The sequence below is a fragment of the Pezoporus flaviventris genome, unplaced genomic scaffold (genome assembly GCF_033815535.1).
Source record: "Pezoporus flaviventris isolate CSIRO_AGI_PZ_B2104156 unplaced genomic scaffold, CSIRO_AGI_Pfla_v1 ptg000030l, whole genome shotgun sequence".
In the NCBI taxonomy this organism is placed as follows: Eukaryota; Metazoa; Chordata; class Aves; order Psittaciformes; family Psittacidae; genus Pezoporus; species Pezoporus flaviventris.
This window is the reverse complement of record NW_026892578.1, coordinates 12,093,133-12,109,968: the sequence shown is the minus strand read 5'-3', so window position 1 is coordinate 12,109,968 and position 16,836 is coordinate 12,093,133. Positions and strand designations below refer to the sequence as shown.

At 38.7% G+C, this 16,836-nt stretch overlaps 1 protein-coding gene across 7 annotated transcripts in view; it reads right to left on the bottom strand.

Moving 5' to 3' along the window:
* The window catches only part of FRMPD4 (FERM and PDZ domain containing 4), a 310,340-nt gene that overhangs the window by 33,808 nt on the left and 259,696 nt on the right, over nt 1–16,836 (bottom strand). For all 7 annotated transcript variants that reach the window (XM_061459914.1, XM_061459908.1, XM_061459909.1 and 4 more), the window contains one exon: nt 4,053–4,098. In XM_061459914.1, the coding sequence (XP_061315898.1) occupies nt 4,053–4,098 (46 nt within the window). The remainder of the gene's footprint in view (nt 1–4,052; nt 4,099–16,836) is intronic.

The following is a 16,836-nucleotide window of genomic DNA, read 5'->3' as shown; positions in this document are numbered from 1 at the left end:
AGCAGAGGGGCTCTTTTCCACTTTACTGAAACAATTAACATGGAATTTTCTCACAGTCTTTCTGTCGAAAAACGCATACAGCCCTCTTAGGCCTCCAGGAAGAAAGCTCAGGAGCAGCAGTGCTCACTGGGGTTTGCACCACACACAAATTGAAGAAGAAAGGACGCACAGCACAGGTCTGACATGAGAAGAGCCTGCTTCAAACAGCAAAGATGAGTTGAATAGTGGCCATAGACAAGCCAGCACTTTCAGGAGGCAACCCAGTGATGGCAAGTTTGTCATTAATCACACCGTAATCATATCCTGTGTAGGATTAAAGCTATGTATAGAACTGACCATGCCAAAAAAAAAGCTGATGTGGAAGTTACACAGTGGAAAAGGTCCTCAGGATGACTGTAAAAAATATAAACATTCAAAGAAAAAAGCTGTAATTTCTACAGAAACTTCAGATCTTCAAGCAATCAAAAATAACCTGGTTCAAAACGCTCGTGTCTGACTTCCAAATGATTTCTTAAACTACACGTTGGTAGTCTCTTTCACTTTAGATTTTGAAGTCTTTATGACAGCCCTCTTTCTTTTTTATATCCTTCTCTACAACCACAAGTCTAGATATGGTAGCTGCTGCTATTACATGACTCCAGAAGGAAAGCAGCATGAAAAATACTGTGAGACTCTCAATAAGATCATTGCCACAATCATTACAATCCATAAATAAGTGTTATTTATTGTAGTTTCTCTGCAAACATTTTGTCTCAGACATATAACTGTTCTAACAAGAAGCATCTCTTTCAAAGCAGAAAAAGATCTTATCCTTTTTCCACTGCAGAACTTATGCACAGCTAAATTGACATAGATCTCAGTTGGGTCTGAACTACACCCAAAAAGCTTAATAGATTAATTGTGAAAGCAACCTATGAAATGATCTCTACCCATAAAATCTGAACAGATATAAAACCAAGGAAGTTATTTGACTTGAGTAATGCTTAAAACTTAATAAGGTAATAATCAGAATAATAGTCCATTTACAGAACAAAATAGTCAGAAATGATAATCAAATGCTCTATTTCCAGAAATCAAAACCCTGAACTGCTTGAACTACTCTAGCTGTTCAGTGACCTCATTATGAGCAGTGGTGATATGAACCTAGCAGAGATTTGTAGATTGATAGAAAGAAAAGAATAGCCTAATGCTTTGGTTTGGTCCTAAGTAAAATTAAATTTTAATGAGTTTAAGCATTAAACAAAACTGAATGCACTTAAGCAAAACTGATCCACAAAGCTTTCAAGTAGTACTAAGTGAACTACAGAGTACTATAAATTTAGATTATGCCTACATTCACCTGCACTCATAAAGCATGGTTACTTGAAAGCTTGAAAACAAAGCACACTCTAAATAGCCCAAATAAAAAAAATTCAGAAGCAACATTCTTGTAATCCATCTTGGCAGATACTTCTCATGCAACGACAGAACGAAAAAGGTTCACCATCAAGAAAAGGGATCAATGAAATATTTGTAAAGATGTATTTCTGCCAAGAATGGGGAAGAAGTTCATTCGGTTTAAAAGCTCTTACTTTTCCATTGTCTGGTTTCTACTTCATCTTCCCAGTTTTATTGGCAAAATAGTAACAGGAAAAATGGAGGAGGCAAAATTAAAGAAAAGGAGGGACCGCATGTGCATCATAACCTTTGAAGAGATAAACATTGCTTCCAAAGCATAAGACAAAATGTATTTGCCAGAAGACCAGGACAGATACATAGTTGATGTGCAGCAACACCGAGGATGGCAGAGCTGAGTGGGATGTCACTTAACAGGCTCAGTTACTTACTGACAGTAACGTTGTGACAGTATGCAGGCCAGCGTGGTCCAGATGTTCAAGGCAACTCAGAAGAACCCAGGAAACTTCACAGCCCAGGGTTTGCATAAACTGAGAGACCCTACAATGCTTCAGGGCTCCAACTTGATCACACACCCTGGCAGGAGCCTAACTGCTCCGCATCCCTATATACGCCTTCACTTCCACTGCAGGAAAACTTGGGCGTGAAAGTGGTAAGGGAAGAATGCCATGAAACTGCAAGATCCTGGTCTGGACAGGTAGGGACAATAACAGTGCACAAACCAGAGGAGATCTACAGGGTGCAACAGTCTTGAAGTTGAGGCTCACCTAACTAAGCTCATCCCTGACTTCAGAATAAAACCGGCTAAATTAAAGCTAGCATTCATATGCATACATCAATCACATCTTTTGACTGCTCTGTAGACATTCCTGGGCAGACATTCTTCATGCCTACTGGGAGATAAAACGTCCATCACCCTCACGGTAGAGCAGGGGTCTCTGACCAGCATGCCAGAATGGGGCAACACAAGTACACGTATATAATAAACACATTAGCCCAAATGGCTGGCACGTCAGCAGTGTTTCATTGCCATTCCTAGCTCAGTGACATGTAGAGGTATGTCAGTTTTGGTCTAAGGTTTTGCTGCTACATAATGAGAGGAGCAGTTTGTGCCTTGTCAGCCAAGAAACAGGCCTTGGGCCCAAAGAGTTGAGAAGATACCAAGTTATGACTTTCCTTCTTCTCCAGGTCAAAAGCTAGGAGAGGACCACACCTGTGCTGTAAGGTCTCCCACTGAGCATGGAGAGTACAGTTCATCTGGGTTTCAGCTTCCTTTATGTTCAGTACATACAGGCTTGCTCTTATGCTAGCAGTACAGTGAACAACACAGACAGGTACACTCTTCTGTACACTTTTAAGGGCTATACGTACTTATACTAATGCATGTGCCCTTTCTTCACCTGACATTTAAAGAATGAAGCCTGTCAACAGCTGAAATAACGCAAGCAGCATAAAAAAGGCAAGTGTGTTAGAATTTCTTTTCCCCAATATTATGTATCTTCTCTGTGATCAAAACTACTGCCTGTAATCCGGCAAGCTTTAAAGACAGTTAGGTTTCTTTGCTTTGTCAGACAATGCCTGCACTTTCATTTAAGGTGGTTGACCAGATCCCAGCTCACCTTCTTGCCAGGGGTCTTAATTCAGCATGGCAGCTCCTGCCTGATTTTGCTGCAGAATGTGTGCTTTTCCCTCATGATTTAGTTGTTGTGCTTTTAGAAAAGGCACAGAACCAACACAACTACATGGTCACTTCTAAACTAGCAGAAAGGCTAAGCCACACAGCACTGGCCACATTGCTTTTGCAAGATGTGTATTTCGGCAGCTTCATCAGATAGACGTATTTTCACATCTTTGTGTCAAATCCAACTCACCTCTTGGGTGAAGAGGAAGCAATTATCCCTTGTTTACTAAAACTGTTGTGTGTCAGGCTAACCAACAGGTTACTGAATGGACTTGTTGAATCTGAAATCACTTCTGATGCATGGCTGAGGCCCCTCAGCAGCCTGCAGGGTATGCATGACTGTGAATGGAAACGTGTATGGGAAGAGGGAGAGGCGCTTTTGCCCCCAGCTTGACTTGCCTCCTTTTTCATGGAAGATGGGTTTGAGCTGACAGTTCAGGAACCCACTCATGTATACTGCTGAGTGAGGTGCAAAGGCATGTCACATCAGCCGTCTTTGAGATGAGCTGCAGTTCTCCCAGTCCCTTCATGACAGCCTCATGCAATTGCCTGTCTGTATCTTCTCTCTCCCCACCTCCACACACCCTGCACTACAGATGCAGATAGAGCTCTCCTTTGCCTAAGGCACAGCTGGTTTGATATGGCACATAGCTCTGTGGGACTGAGGCAGAATCAAGAAAAAGCCAGGAGCTGCACAACAGGACAGAAACCGAAGCAGAACTGAGAGTCCTGCTCTACCTATCTTCCAGGTATGAGCTTAAAGATAACGATTATTACTTAACTTGCTAATGCAGTTTTTGAGCACAGGACACCATAATGCAGTCCTAACCATCACCTTTAAGACACACAGCCCTTATCTCACTTATTTCTTTTTATTGCACAGATAATGTAGAGACACGGACAGAATATAGGCAAGAAAGAAAAAAAGCTGCTATGTTGCTAGGAAACTAATTCAGAAAACACGGACGATACTTACAGGGTAAGGTTGAACAACAGTAAGGAGAATTGATTCTTTGCAGCTTCTATAAAAAGAAGAAAAAAAAGTAAAATCAAGTAAAATTTCATACTTTTATTCACTACAGATAACCAGCTTTTCTTTTTCATGGAGAAAACTGCAGTAATACAGAAAAATGTTTATTACATTGACATAGCAGAGAATTGCAGAGATTAGTAATGTGCCAAAATAACAATGAACGTTAAAACCCAAGTTTTTCCCATTCTGAAACATTGAATTGACTTAACTTTATGGTTTATATTATGAAATATTTGCTTCATTAGTGAGAATGCTATGCTGAAATAATGGTTTTCTCCAGCAAGAATGGAATAACATTTGATTAATCCTATCAGTTCAGCATCTATACAGTACAAACTTGTTTCACCTCCTTTACAAATGCAAGTCAAATTTTATACCATTTAGCTTTTGTACACTTAATGCCAAATTTATATCAAGATAGCAGTGTTCTCAGAATGAAAATGATGACAAAATTTAGCCCCCCTTTCTTCTCTAGTACACCTTCATAAAAGTTTAATATTTGGTGAATACACCCATCAGAATTTTTGTTTTTACAAGACAGCTAATGAAAGTTGTTTTTTTTTTAAATTGAACAGCTCTTCTTCAGGATGAAACCAGCAAATGGAAAACCTATAAGCAGCTCTAAAAGTCCCCAGCTGATTTACAGGATAAGGAGAATAAACTATTAGGAATCTTGATATGATCAATTTGTCTAGACAAATAACAAATATATATTATTTTGACTACTGTTGGGCAGTTTGCGGTGGTGGATAACTGGGGAAAACTAAGGCTAAAGTAGCAGAAGGAAGAAAAGCCAGAGTCAATATCTCTTATTACATTGTTGGTCAGATGTTTGCTGAGGGCAATATTAGCTAAGAAAAGGCCAGTTGCCATTTTGTTGAGATGGTGTTGATTTTCTGTTGGTTTTACTACTTTCAAACCCAATTAATTGCTTATTGATGTGATTTATTGCCTGGCTAGGTGAAGTGCAACTGATTTGGCATGCCTGACCTGTTCAGCAGAGCTAACTAAATCACACTGTACTGGTCTCATACACTGTCACATTATATGCATATTCACAACACTGATAAAGCTATGAATCATGCAAGGGACAAGGTGTGACCAAATATCCCTTAACTAAAAAGAATTTGTTAAGCTTCAATTTTTTCTCCTCTTATTAAATACTTATATCATTACACTAAAAGAATATTCAAAAATATTCAAAATAAAAAATAAATTAAAAACAAAAGAGTTTTCAAAAGGAGGGATTGAAGGCTTTGGTTGCTTGTCTGTGCTTGGAACAGAAATAAAATTAAGTTCGAAAGTTAAAAAAAAAAAAGCGCTACATGTGGTGAAAATTAAATATTCTGCCACAAACCAGTATAATTTTATCCCCTCTTGATATCATTATAAGTACTTTAAGGAATTTCTTACTATTATTCTTCATTTCAATAAAACACGTTCCAAAGCTAAACTCCAGAAATTATTTATTCAATCATGTAACAGCCTTTATCCACATTGCTCATATTTCTGAAAATTTACAGTTCATTTTTAAGGTCTGTAAGATACAGTTTTGGAAATCTCTACAATTTTTCTTTATTTATTATTCTCCACTGTTATTCTTGAAGAGTTTATAACTTATAGTTTTGTAAAAATACAGTCTATTTTGGCTAACAACAGGATTCCCTCTACTGTTTTTCTATTCTACCTACCACATTTTTGGGAATCAGAAATGCATGATAAGAAACATAATTCACTTCAGGAGTCTCACAGTCCCATGCTATCCATATCTATCTAATTCGTCATCTGGATATTAATCTAGGCATACAAGTAGAGAGAAAAGTCCATGGTTGTTAGCTATGGGATTAACTGCAGCTCTGGGATAACTACTACATGCCCAACTGACCTCTTCAATTATTTTCAACCCACTAATTTAAGTTTCTTGTGAAACATGAGATTACCACCACCCTGCCCTCCTGTGCTCTGGCTGCCTTAAGAGATGCACCTTTAAAAGAGAAAATCAGCTTCTGAAAATGGTTTTCAGCTCTTCCTTATTCTTGGATTAAACCTGTCTCGGTGCTGATGTGGGCCAGATTCATTCTAGACTAACAAGAGCTTTTTTACACCAAAAAGTTTTATTTTGGGGACAGGACTTTCTTAGAAGATAATCACTTGCATCGGAAGGGTGCTAGACCCTGGACCATTCATTCAACACTTGAGACTATAAAAAGGCCATTTGGAGTATCTGGATCCAAGCATGTTACACGTACACAAAGCCAGTGTCAAGCACACATACAGTCCCCTTTATTATAAGTGAAAACATTTTCTGTAAAACACATGCTATATACAAAACACAGCACAGTTAAAGGAGAAATAAATGTTTAATCAGCAGCATTTTGATCTGCAGTACTCAATCACAACTCTACCGCTTATTTTAAAACCTTCTCAACTCATGATGACAAAACTCTATACCACAGCACATTACTTTTTACTTCCAATATGGTTAGCAAATCTAATATATCTAAATGACAACCCTTGCACAGTACTGGAGACTGTCAATCATACCATTTATGATTACTTATATATATATTATCATCATAATTTTATATATCCTCATAATGGAAAAACAATGGAATCACCTGATCATGTACTGTGAACTCTAAGTTTTATAGCTTAAATATATGTATAAATATGTATGTCTATGTGTGCCAGTAGAACATGTAAGCAGTTTAATTAGTTACATAAACTAGGTACGTCAGAACACTTCAATGTGAGTTATTTCTTTTAAACCACTTCTAAATACCCAATTGCAGTCTTACTTTCTCGCTGGTATGTCTTTCTGCCTTTAAGAATGTGACAAAAATAAAAATAAAAGAACATATATTACAGATATTTTATTACCTTTCATACTCACTTAACTACAACCTAGTTATTTCTCTTTCAAATCTACATATTTTTTAGAGTTACTCAAGACAGAACATACGGAACTCCAAGCTTGGACAACAGCTGCAGATCTTCTGAGTGCTCTGCCATCTGACCAGCTAACACCAACACCACAACAAAATATCGTAACGTTTCTTTCACTTCCTGACATTTGAAGCAAATGGTGAGAATAAGGCTTACATTTGAAAACTCCAGTGGGAGTTTCAGCAGTTTATCTCTCTGTCCTCCCCTGTGCCCCATGTCATGCTTGTATCTGTTCTCCCTAGTCCTTACAGCTACTTAAGCTGTAACAAGGAGAGAATATAGATAGTTTGAGAATCAAATTAAGGTGCATTATAAAGGTTAAAGTTGTATTACTAAGTATCACACATCAGGCTACATGAGGCATTATCATTCAGCTACAATGCCAGCTATTGACTTTATCTGTGAGCTTACAGTTGGAAATCTCTCTCTTCTAATTCTTTCTAACTGCATGTGAGGGCAGACAAGGGCCATAGGGGGAACTCCCAATATATAAACCATATAGAATAAGTGGCTCTGTTTTTAGTATGCATCCTACAGCAAATATAGCATATGAATAAAGAGAAAATATGTTACCTGTACTCAAGAACTGAGACTGGAAAATTATTGTATACCCTAATTTAATATCTTTTAGCAATTTTACATACTAGAGGAGTACTTTGTTTCTGTATCAGGGAAGATGAACAAATTAGAATTGACATATAACAAATACTACAATTTACAGGGAATATAATTAAGAAAAATCTTTCTCTTAACCACAACATCCCTGTTTCACTCATACTGAAAATCAGATTCTGAAACATGTTTTGAAATGCTTTGTTCATTGCTATTTCAGGATCCTGTTTCCCTCTGGGTCTTGCTATTGATAAGAAAGGTCTGCATTTCCAAATTATGGAGTGTGATACCATGATTTGCAGTATGCTTCACACTGCATTTTTGAAGCAAGGAAACAGAAATCAGTGGGTCAAAACCTAACTATAAAATGTAACAGGTTACTTCAAACGCTCTATTCAAAGGAAAGTGGAGTTGATCTTCAAATTCTAGCATCTAGGCTAGAGAAAAACAATTCAGCATTTGAATGTCTTTCAATATTATGACAATTAAGACAGTAATAATGAACAGTGTGCAAAGTCACTCTATTGTAGTACATTAAAAATTATTTCAAAAGGATCATTCTGATTTGAGCTGTATATATGTTTTTACAAAAGATCTGTTTTACAGAAGTTATCTTCACCTAGGGAAACTCTAAATTTCACTTTTCCAGACTTTTGCATGAACAACAGCTATAGAATCATAGAATAGTTAGGGTTGGAAAGGACCTTAATATCATCTAGTTCCAAACCCCTGCCATGGGCAGGGACACCTCGCACTAAACCATGTCACCCAAGGCTCTGTCTAACCCAGCCTTGAACACCGCCAGGGATGGAGCATTCACAACTTCCCTGGGCAACCTATTCCACTGCCTCACCACCCTAACAGGAAAGAATTTCTTCCTTATATCCAATCTAAACATCCCTTGTTTAAGTTTTAACCCATTGCCCCTTGCCCTATCACTACAGTCCCTAATGAAGGGTCCCTCTCCAGCATCTATAGCCCCCCCTTCAGATACTGGAAGGCTGTTATGAGGTCTCCATGCAGCCTTCTCTTCTCCAGGCTGAACAGCCTCAACTTTCTCAGCCTATCTTCATACGGGAGGTGCTCCAGTCCCCTGATCATCCTCGTGGCCCTTCTCTGGGCTTGTTCCAGCAGTTCCACGTCCTTTTTATGTTGAGGACACCAGAACTGCACACAATACTCCAGGTGAGGTCTCACAAGAGAAGAGTAGTGAAGCAGGATCACCTCCTTTGACCTGCTGGTCACGCACCTTTTGATGCAGCCCAGGATACGGTTGGCTTTCTGGGCTGCAAGCGCACACTGAAGCCGGCTCATGTTCATTTTCTCATCGACCAAAACCCCCAAGTCCTTCTCCTCAGGGCTGCTCTGAATCTCTTCTCCACCCAACCTGTAGCTGTGCCTGGGATTGCTCTGACCCAAGTGTAGGAGCTTGCATTTGGCATGGTTCCCGCGGAAAAGAACAGTTTGCCCCAGAGATCTGCCTAGACTTATTTCCAGTGTTGGAGACATCTTGGAAGGACCTTGGTGGGACAGAGTACATCCATCTTAACCCAGCATTACCACATCCTCTGTGGTTATCACATAGCCCCCTCCACCAGTGTGCCTCTGGGTCTTCCGGTGATGTAAACCTGTCTGAGTGAACTAGGGGAACTTTAATAAGCTAGCAGACAGACACCCATGAAACAACACAGAGGGATAGGGTGAGAGAGCTTTTAAGAAGACTGTGCCTTTCCACAAGGCTATTTTTGCACAGGAGAAGCAGTGCTGTGCAAGCACACATACACACACGCTAAAATTCCTCTAGCAAGAGCCATGGCATGTGGGGCTCTTCTCTTTCTGTTTCCAAAGGTAACACTGCAGCACACAAACTACAGGCAATGTTTCCATGACTCAGTAGTTTCTAACTGAGAATTACAATAGATTAAACCAGGCTGGAAGCCATGCTGCTGTAGGCAGATTACTTTGGCTTCTTGATTGCATCTCTCCATAGATGAATGTTGTCTTAGCAGCAGGTGAAGAATCTGACCTCTCCAAGCCTAGGAGGATATTTTCCAGTTGCAGAAAATTATACTTTCTCAAAAGACTGTCAATAAATGGTGCAAGAACTGCTTTGAAGGGTGGCAGTGCAATTTCAGTCTCTGCCTGTCCAGCTGGCTGCACTGACATCTGGAAGTCCCTCTGAAGATCCTGTACACAACTAGAGATGGTTGTTCCTGCCATCATGCTACGTAGACAAGGCAGGGTATGCCACATGTGGCATTACATCCCGAACTCCATCTCAAAAGACAGTTGCAGGAGTGCAACAGGCAAGAAATGTAGCAAGAGGCTCATGAAATAAGGTACACTACTACAAAGGTGAAGTGTGAGATCCCAGTTTGGGGAGGAAGGATAACATTGCATGGTACATAGATAGAGAAGACGGGACATGAGGCCAAGGCCTTGATTTTGGGGGCAGAAACAGGAGGAACAACCTAAGAGATAAATGGGAACGTCAGATTAGATGCTGTTTTTTCTGGGGATGACAGCATAGGACACAAAGCCCATGGCATTCAGGTCTTATTTTTGGAGACAAGGGAAGGTGTACTGAAATCCCTGGCATCAGGAGGCAGAGGGTTCACATTTGGAAATATGGTGGATGCTTCTTCTACTGCTATTAACAGTATTACCTGCCCTTGGCCTCACTATCAATGCAGTGAAATACTCCTGACATCAAAGCAACTTCAACTTGTGAACTTCTGAACCCTACAGTTTAATTTGCATAGCCCTGCTGCTTCACGAGGTCCTTAAAATTTAAGTCTGCCATTAAATATGTGAGGACTTGCTGTGGCAGAAGCAATCTGCACAAGAATCTGAGAATTTTATAGCATTACTATTCAAACGTCTAAGCTCTAAAAACTCTGCAAGTAATGGATGCTTGAAATGACCATTGCCACATAAAATATAAAACATATAAGCACAAGATTATTACTGCACTGCAGGATCAAACAGTAGCTGAAACAGAGCTGAGAGAAAAGATACTCTGATTTGAACATAAATAACTTAAATAATAGCATACAGAAAATTACTGTCAAAGCAAATAGCGCTTTATATAAATGTTCTCTTTTTTAAAGGTCTGGCATGGTGTGAAAGTCAATGTTTAAAACTGTCACAGCCTGCAGCTGGTACTAATTGGAACCCTTGTTGGCAGGCTCCATAAGGGGCCCAGGAGCAAGCGTGTCTGCAGCCCGAATTATGCTTGCTTCCTCCGATAGAAGTGGTCCCTTCATATCATGTCTGTGGCACACTGGTGGACTTTCATGCAGGAGATGCCATTTCAGATGCCTCTGCAGTAAAGGCTTTGAGAATAAAAAAGCATCCCATTCTATAGGGATATCCATCTGTCAAGCTTTCATATATACAAAATTCCCTCTCTTTTCTCCTTTATCAGCACTGTGGCAAGGTGAGCCCTATAAAGAAGCTGTTCTTGATTTTCAGTGCTTTATGAAGACCTATATTTACCTTTAGCCAAAATAATCCTCCTCTGCACAAATACCCAAAGTTTTCCAGTTGCTTATATTCTCAACTTTAAGGCTATTACCTTTGTAACTGAGTCACCGAAATGGTAGTCAAACAGTAAATACCTGTGCATGCTGTAAAAGAGTGCATTTGTAAGGCTGCTTGAATATCAACAGCAGCATTACACATCTAACTGCTGAGCAATGCTACTTGCAGTCCTTTGCCAGACAGTATATTACCAGCTCCTTCTTACTACATTTGCCCTCAATTAATTCTGGAGTGCAACTGTTAATATCAGCAATATGCAGAAAACTCTTCATTGACTGGGCCACCTCCCTTAGGCAACCGTTTTCCTGCTTGATGGTGTCCCTCAGCACCTGAGAGGGGTTAAACCTCAAAACAGAGTAGAAGACGAACCAGGAGTTACTAACACAGAGTTGTCTACTCCAACAGAATCAGTATGTGCTCGCTTTGGCCAATGTGAAAATGGAGAGCCAGATGGGTATGCATGTATATCTGATAGACCGAGACTTTCACCAAGTCCAACTGTTAGCATGCTACTGCCACACGATCACAGCATAAATTACTTCATGCTGCATGAAGATGCCATACTGCCAAGGAGAAAAGTGTAGCGCTTACTCCCCTACTAATTAATTGTTCAGCTGTCCTCTTCTAATTAGTCTTTCTGCACATTAGTTTTAAAGGTTCAAAGACAGATAAAGTAGGATAATACTGGTCTCTCAGGTCACTCACCCAGGCCAATGTTTCAGTGCTAGTTTTCCTATCATTAACTGCCAAAGCCTCAGAAGCTCTGAGGAGAAGTTAATTCTCAAAGTCTACTGAACGAAGCATAATATAAGCCAGCCCCAAGATGTCTATTGATGAGATATCTTCAGGAATGGTGCTATGGATCAGCTATAGAATACTATCAAAGTAAATTATTTACAGAACAGGGTGGTCTTACCATGAAAAGGGGAGTTTTACTCTCTTGAAAATTTTCTTCTTTATTTGTCAGACTATATTGTTTCCATCAGACTGCAGTGACTTCTAAGCATTTTGAGTCAGCCCTTTTAGACAGGGTGAGCTAAGCGTAATGCTGTTTTCACATTCTGCACTGTCCACTTGCAGAACCTGGCAGGCATGCAATGGCTGGCAACTGCAACCATGAGTAAGGTAAGTTAAACCTATGCATTCAACTTGAGATCACTTATCTTTTGCACTAATGTACTTACTGAGGACTTCCAGGAACTTGGACTGTACTGAAACATCAAGGTTGCAGAACAAAATGGACAACATGGTAGATTCTAAGCTTTCCACAAAATCCAACCAAGTGCTGACATGAAAGATTATGCTTTGAAATAGTGGCATGAACCAATTCTCTGGTACATCTACCAAAGACCTAGCAATGATTATGACATCTACTTTGATTACTCCATCATTTCTTAACTTTAACCCTCAAAAACTGAGCCACCATGGCTCAGTTACAGTCGCATTCATTGTCACAGCAAAATCTAATTTGAGAAAGGCTTCTTATTTTCTAATTTTCTGTAAATACATCTGGATGTTCAAACTGGTTTCATTTACCTAGGAGAGGGAAAGAAAAGGACTACAACACCTTGAGTGCATTTCTGTATAGGTCCCACATGTTCCACTACATTATCTGAATTAGATTAAGAGAGGCTTTCTTGTGCATTACTGAATCTCCAGCAGTTGCTTAGGCATCTTGATGCAGTCACATAGCCACTTGAATTGAATAGTGGAAACAGACAAAATAATGAAGCTTAGATGACTGAAGAAAATAATGAGGTAGCTCTTCAAACCCTGAAAATTTGTGTTATTCCGTTCACTAATCTCAGTGCAAAAGAGAGATTGAAATTATGATCTAGCAATTGAGGTATGTTTCAGAGTGCAAATGTAACTCCAATATTCACATAATCAAGCCTTGCTGGTTTCTTTTTTATTTTTCTTCCAAAGAGACACCATATAAATTTTCACTTAAGAAAGAAATTCCTTCTTCTACTGGTTTATTTTTAATGCATTGTTTTGGTGGTAGTATCTTAAAAAGTGTCAGTCGTCCTTTACTTCATTTTTTTTTTTTTTCCTCTAGTCTGGCTGCAGAACTCTCATATCCCATGGGAAGGGAAAGTTTTAATTTCATCTATACTGAGCTACTTCTCTTTGTTTTAAGTGCCAGAACACCATGCTCTTGGTGAGGACATTTGGACAATGGGGAGAAAAAAGAATAAAAGGCAAATAATAATTCTTTGAATAGTCACACATATGAGGGAAAAATTCAGTGGCAAAAGGCCAACAGCTACTGTGATGGTTTTACAATACACTAAATCAGGCTTCCAGGACACAGAGGCTTTCAGGGCCAGGCTAGATGTGGTTCTGAGCAATCTGATCTAGTTGAAGATGTCCTGGCTCATTGCAGAGGGTTTGGACTAGATGGTCTTTGAAGGTCCCTTCCAACCCAAGCTATTGTAGGTTCTATCAAATTGAAAAATCTAGAGACACGAACAGCACAGCTCTGGAGCAGTGTATGAACAGTGTCTACCAGTATCAGAGTGCTCAGAAACTTTAATAAAACAGATTTGATACATGATCACCTATTGTCTTTCTTCAGCAAACGCCATAAAGTTAGCACAATAATCTACAAAAGCTTAATGACACATATAACGGTGAATTTCACAGGAATTTAACTCCATGCCCAGGTTAAACTGCACTGGTGATCGAACAAGCAAGGTGCAGCTCTGCTACCACAAACCACAAAACAAAAGCTGGACTGACTAGTAACTGCTTAACAATGACATGAAAGAATGTGAAGAGAAATGCACTTGCTGTGATGGTTACAGCATCTTCTGGCAGCAGACAAGGCAACACTGCTGCCTTCCACAATGAAACCCTTCCGCCTTCCACAATGAAACCCTGCCTCTAGTGGAGCTCTTTGCCTATCGACTCATGACAAAAATCAGGCAGTAGATATACTGATATTAATACAATGTAAATATTGCTTTGTTAGTTCTTCTAATCTGTCAACAGTCTCCACCTACCCAATTTTGGACACAGATGGACATACATTGGAAAGAAAGTAGATTTACTGTATATGCTGGTGCAGTACCTTGCAGTGAAGTCTGATCAATCTCGATAGTATGGCAGTTAAGAGATCAATACAAACAACAAGCCAATAAAATGCATTATCTAATGCCAAACACTTTGAATAAATAATTATAGCAATGAATTAAAATAATCACTGGTATAAACTTGCCATTCCTCACCTTTAAAAATAAGGAACTGAAATAAAAGTTTAAGATATCAGAAATGTAGAGGAGCAATGCCTGTATCAGTAAGATTGCAAAAGAGATCTATGGGAGTTACATATTAAAGAGGAGGAAAGATCACTAAAGGTGAGAAAATATTAAACATATTTTTATTATGTGACAAATTAGCCATAATCTTTTATGATCAGAGCTTCATTTTCATTTGACTGAAGCATTAGAAATCATTACAGCTGCTATTCATAATCTATACAGCAGTGACATTTCCACTTTCAAGTTAGGGCATTGTGTATGTAGTAATGAAAAGTCAGGCATTCACATGCATCCCTCATTCCTGCAGCTATTCAATTTTTTCTTTTCCTTAGTGCTTTTCAAAAAGCAGAACATCAGATAAAACTTGCTGATTAAACGTTAAATGCTTTCGGATCATCTTGTTCTAGAGTTATCTGAGCTTTTATTAATAATGCATAACATTCACATAGGACTATTTTATGTCAGAAGTCAAACTCCTTCACAGAATTTACCTTAGCTCTAAGTAATACAGCCAATAAAGAAAAAGAAAGTAAGAAGGGGAAAATATATTCCTAAATGAGATAAAGCTCTTGAATTCTGAAGAATATCATATTTTCAAGCACTATGTTATATATTGTTCTCAGTTCAGTATTACTGGTTTTATTATTGTTCCTTAAGAAAAACAGTCGTTCAAAAAGTATGTGGTACTTTTCTTTCAGATGCCTGAACACTATTATTATTGCTTTTAAATCTTACGTGCTTTTTTGGAGCTGGACTATCTGATCCAATATAAAAGCATCTCTAGTCTTTGTTATGGAACACATTGTTATTACTATGTTTTAAATAATTAAAGATTGACAGAAATAGTTTTAAGAATAAATGTTCCAACAAAAGATTAATTCAATTTCTCACTAAGAGAAGTTTCAGCAGTCAGTGTCTTGAGTTTTGTGGGTTTATTATTATTATTATTTCTATTATTAATTCTGCAAGGTTAGACAGTTCATGGATACTGAGTTGCAAAGACTAATGCAGAATGATTTTTGCTTACTGAGTCTGGAATAGAAAGCTGATTGGTTGGATGCCAAAGATATATCCATGTGTCACAGAAGCAGTATAAGTGACGGCAAATGTGATTTTATAATGATTTGGCTGGGCTGCCAAAAAGGCTACTCTTCTTAAGCTACCATGCATGCAGCACAATAATTCAGATAGCAGCAGTCCTGATGTTCAAAGTGTTTATCCATATCTGTATCCCAAAACATCATTTAATATATTTAAGATGCAGACTGATATGAAGAGAAATTGAGTCGGAATTGTTGCCAGGCAATTAAGCACTTGCTTCAGTTAAGTTGCATAAGTTATTAAAAAGTCCTGCCATGAATATGTACCATATATCCAGAACATTTAAAATCCAAAGGTTCACACCCTTTCTTTTTTTTTTTCTCTTTTTCTAAGGATTTTTATTTATTGTGCTAAAATCAATAAGGTATGTCTTTAAAAATCTATTCTATTTAAAGCTCTGTGCAACTTTTCAAAATCATATTTTTAATTTTCGTCTGATACATCTAGCTATTTATGCTGGTTAACTTAATGATGCGTTTACATGGTTATATTTTTTTTCCCTTTTTTCCCCTTTTTTATTAGTACAACTACATAATTTGTTTTAAGTTTTCTGTGAGACGAATCACTAATACACGTCTCACTGAAAAGTTAGAATGTAAATGTACACTGAACATAAATGTGGTCCTCAAGAAAAAGCTTAAATTACACTTATAAAAAATCCTTCCTTGATAAATACAAAATTATTGCAAAATATGAAGGGCAAAGGAATATTTGAAAAGGGGAGAAGAAAATTACCCTGTGGATGCAAACCAAGCATGAAATGATGAATGGCTGCATCCACATCCACACAGAAAATGAAGACATTAATTGCAGTGCAGTTGGGTGCACCAGTGTGAGCTTTAGTCTAGATAGGATGGGTAACAACAGTTGTAAAAATACAATGCTTCTCTCCTCATTATCAGTTATACCCCCGAAAAAGACCACCCACACTTGCGGAGCCAAGCCAATGCTTCGTTATCTTTACCAGCCAGATTAAAGTTCACTCGAGGGTATGATTTGCACATGTGCTGCACCAAGGCCAGCCCCAGCCCACTGCTTCTGCAGCGTTGCCACGCTCTGCGCTGCAGCAAAAAAGAGAAAAAAGGGATGAAAATTAACCAGTTTTATCACTGTCCTCTCCTGCTCCTTAGAAGCTGTGGGTAACAGTCAAGACTGAAGAGAAGGACAGCAAAATGTCTCTCTGCTCTTTACAAAAATGGTGAGGGGGAGGAGGGAAGCTGTTCGTGGAGGAGGCAAATACGTAAACTCAACATATAGCTGCA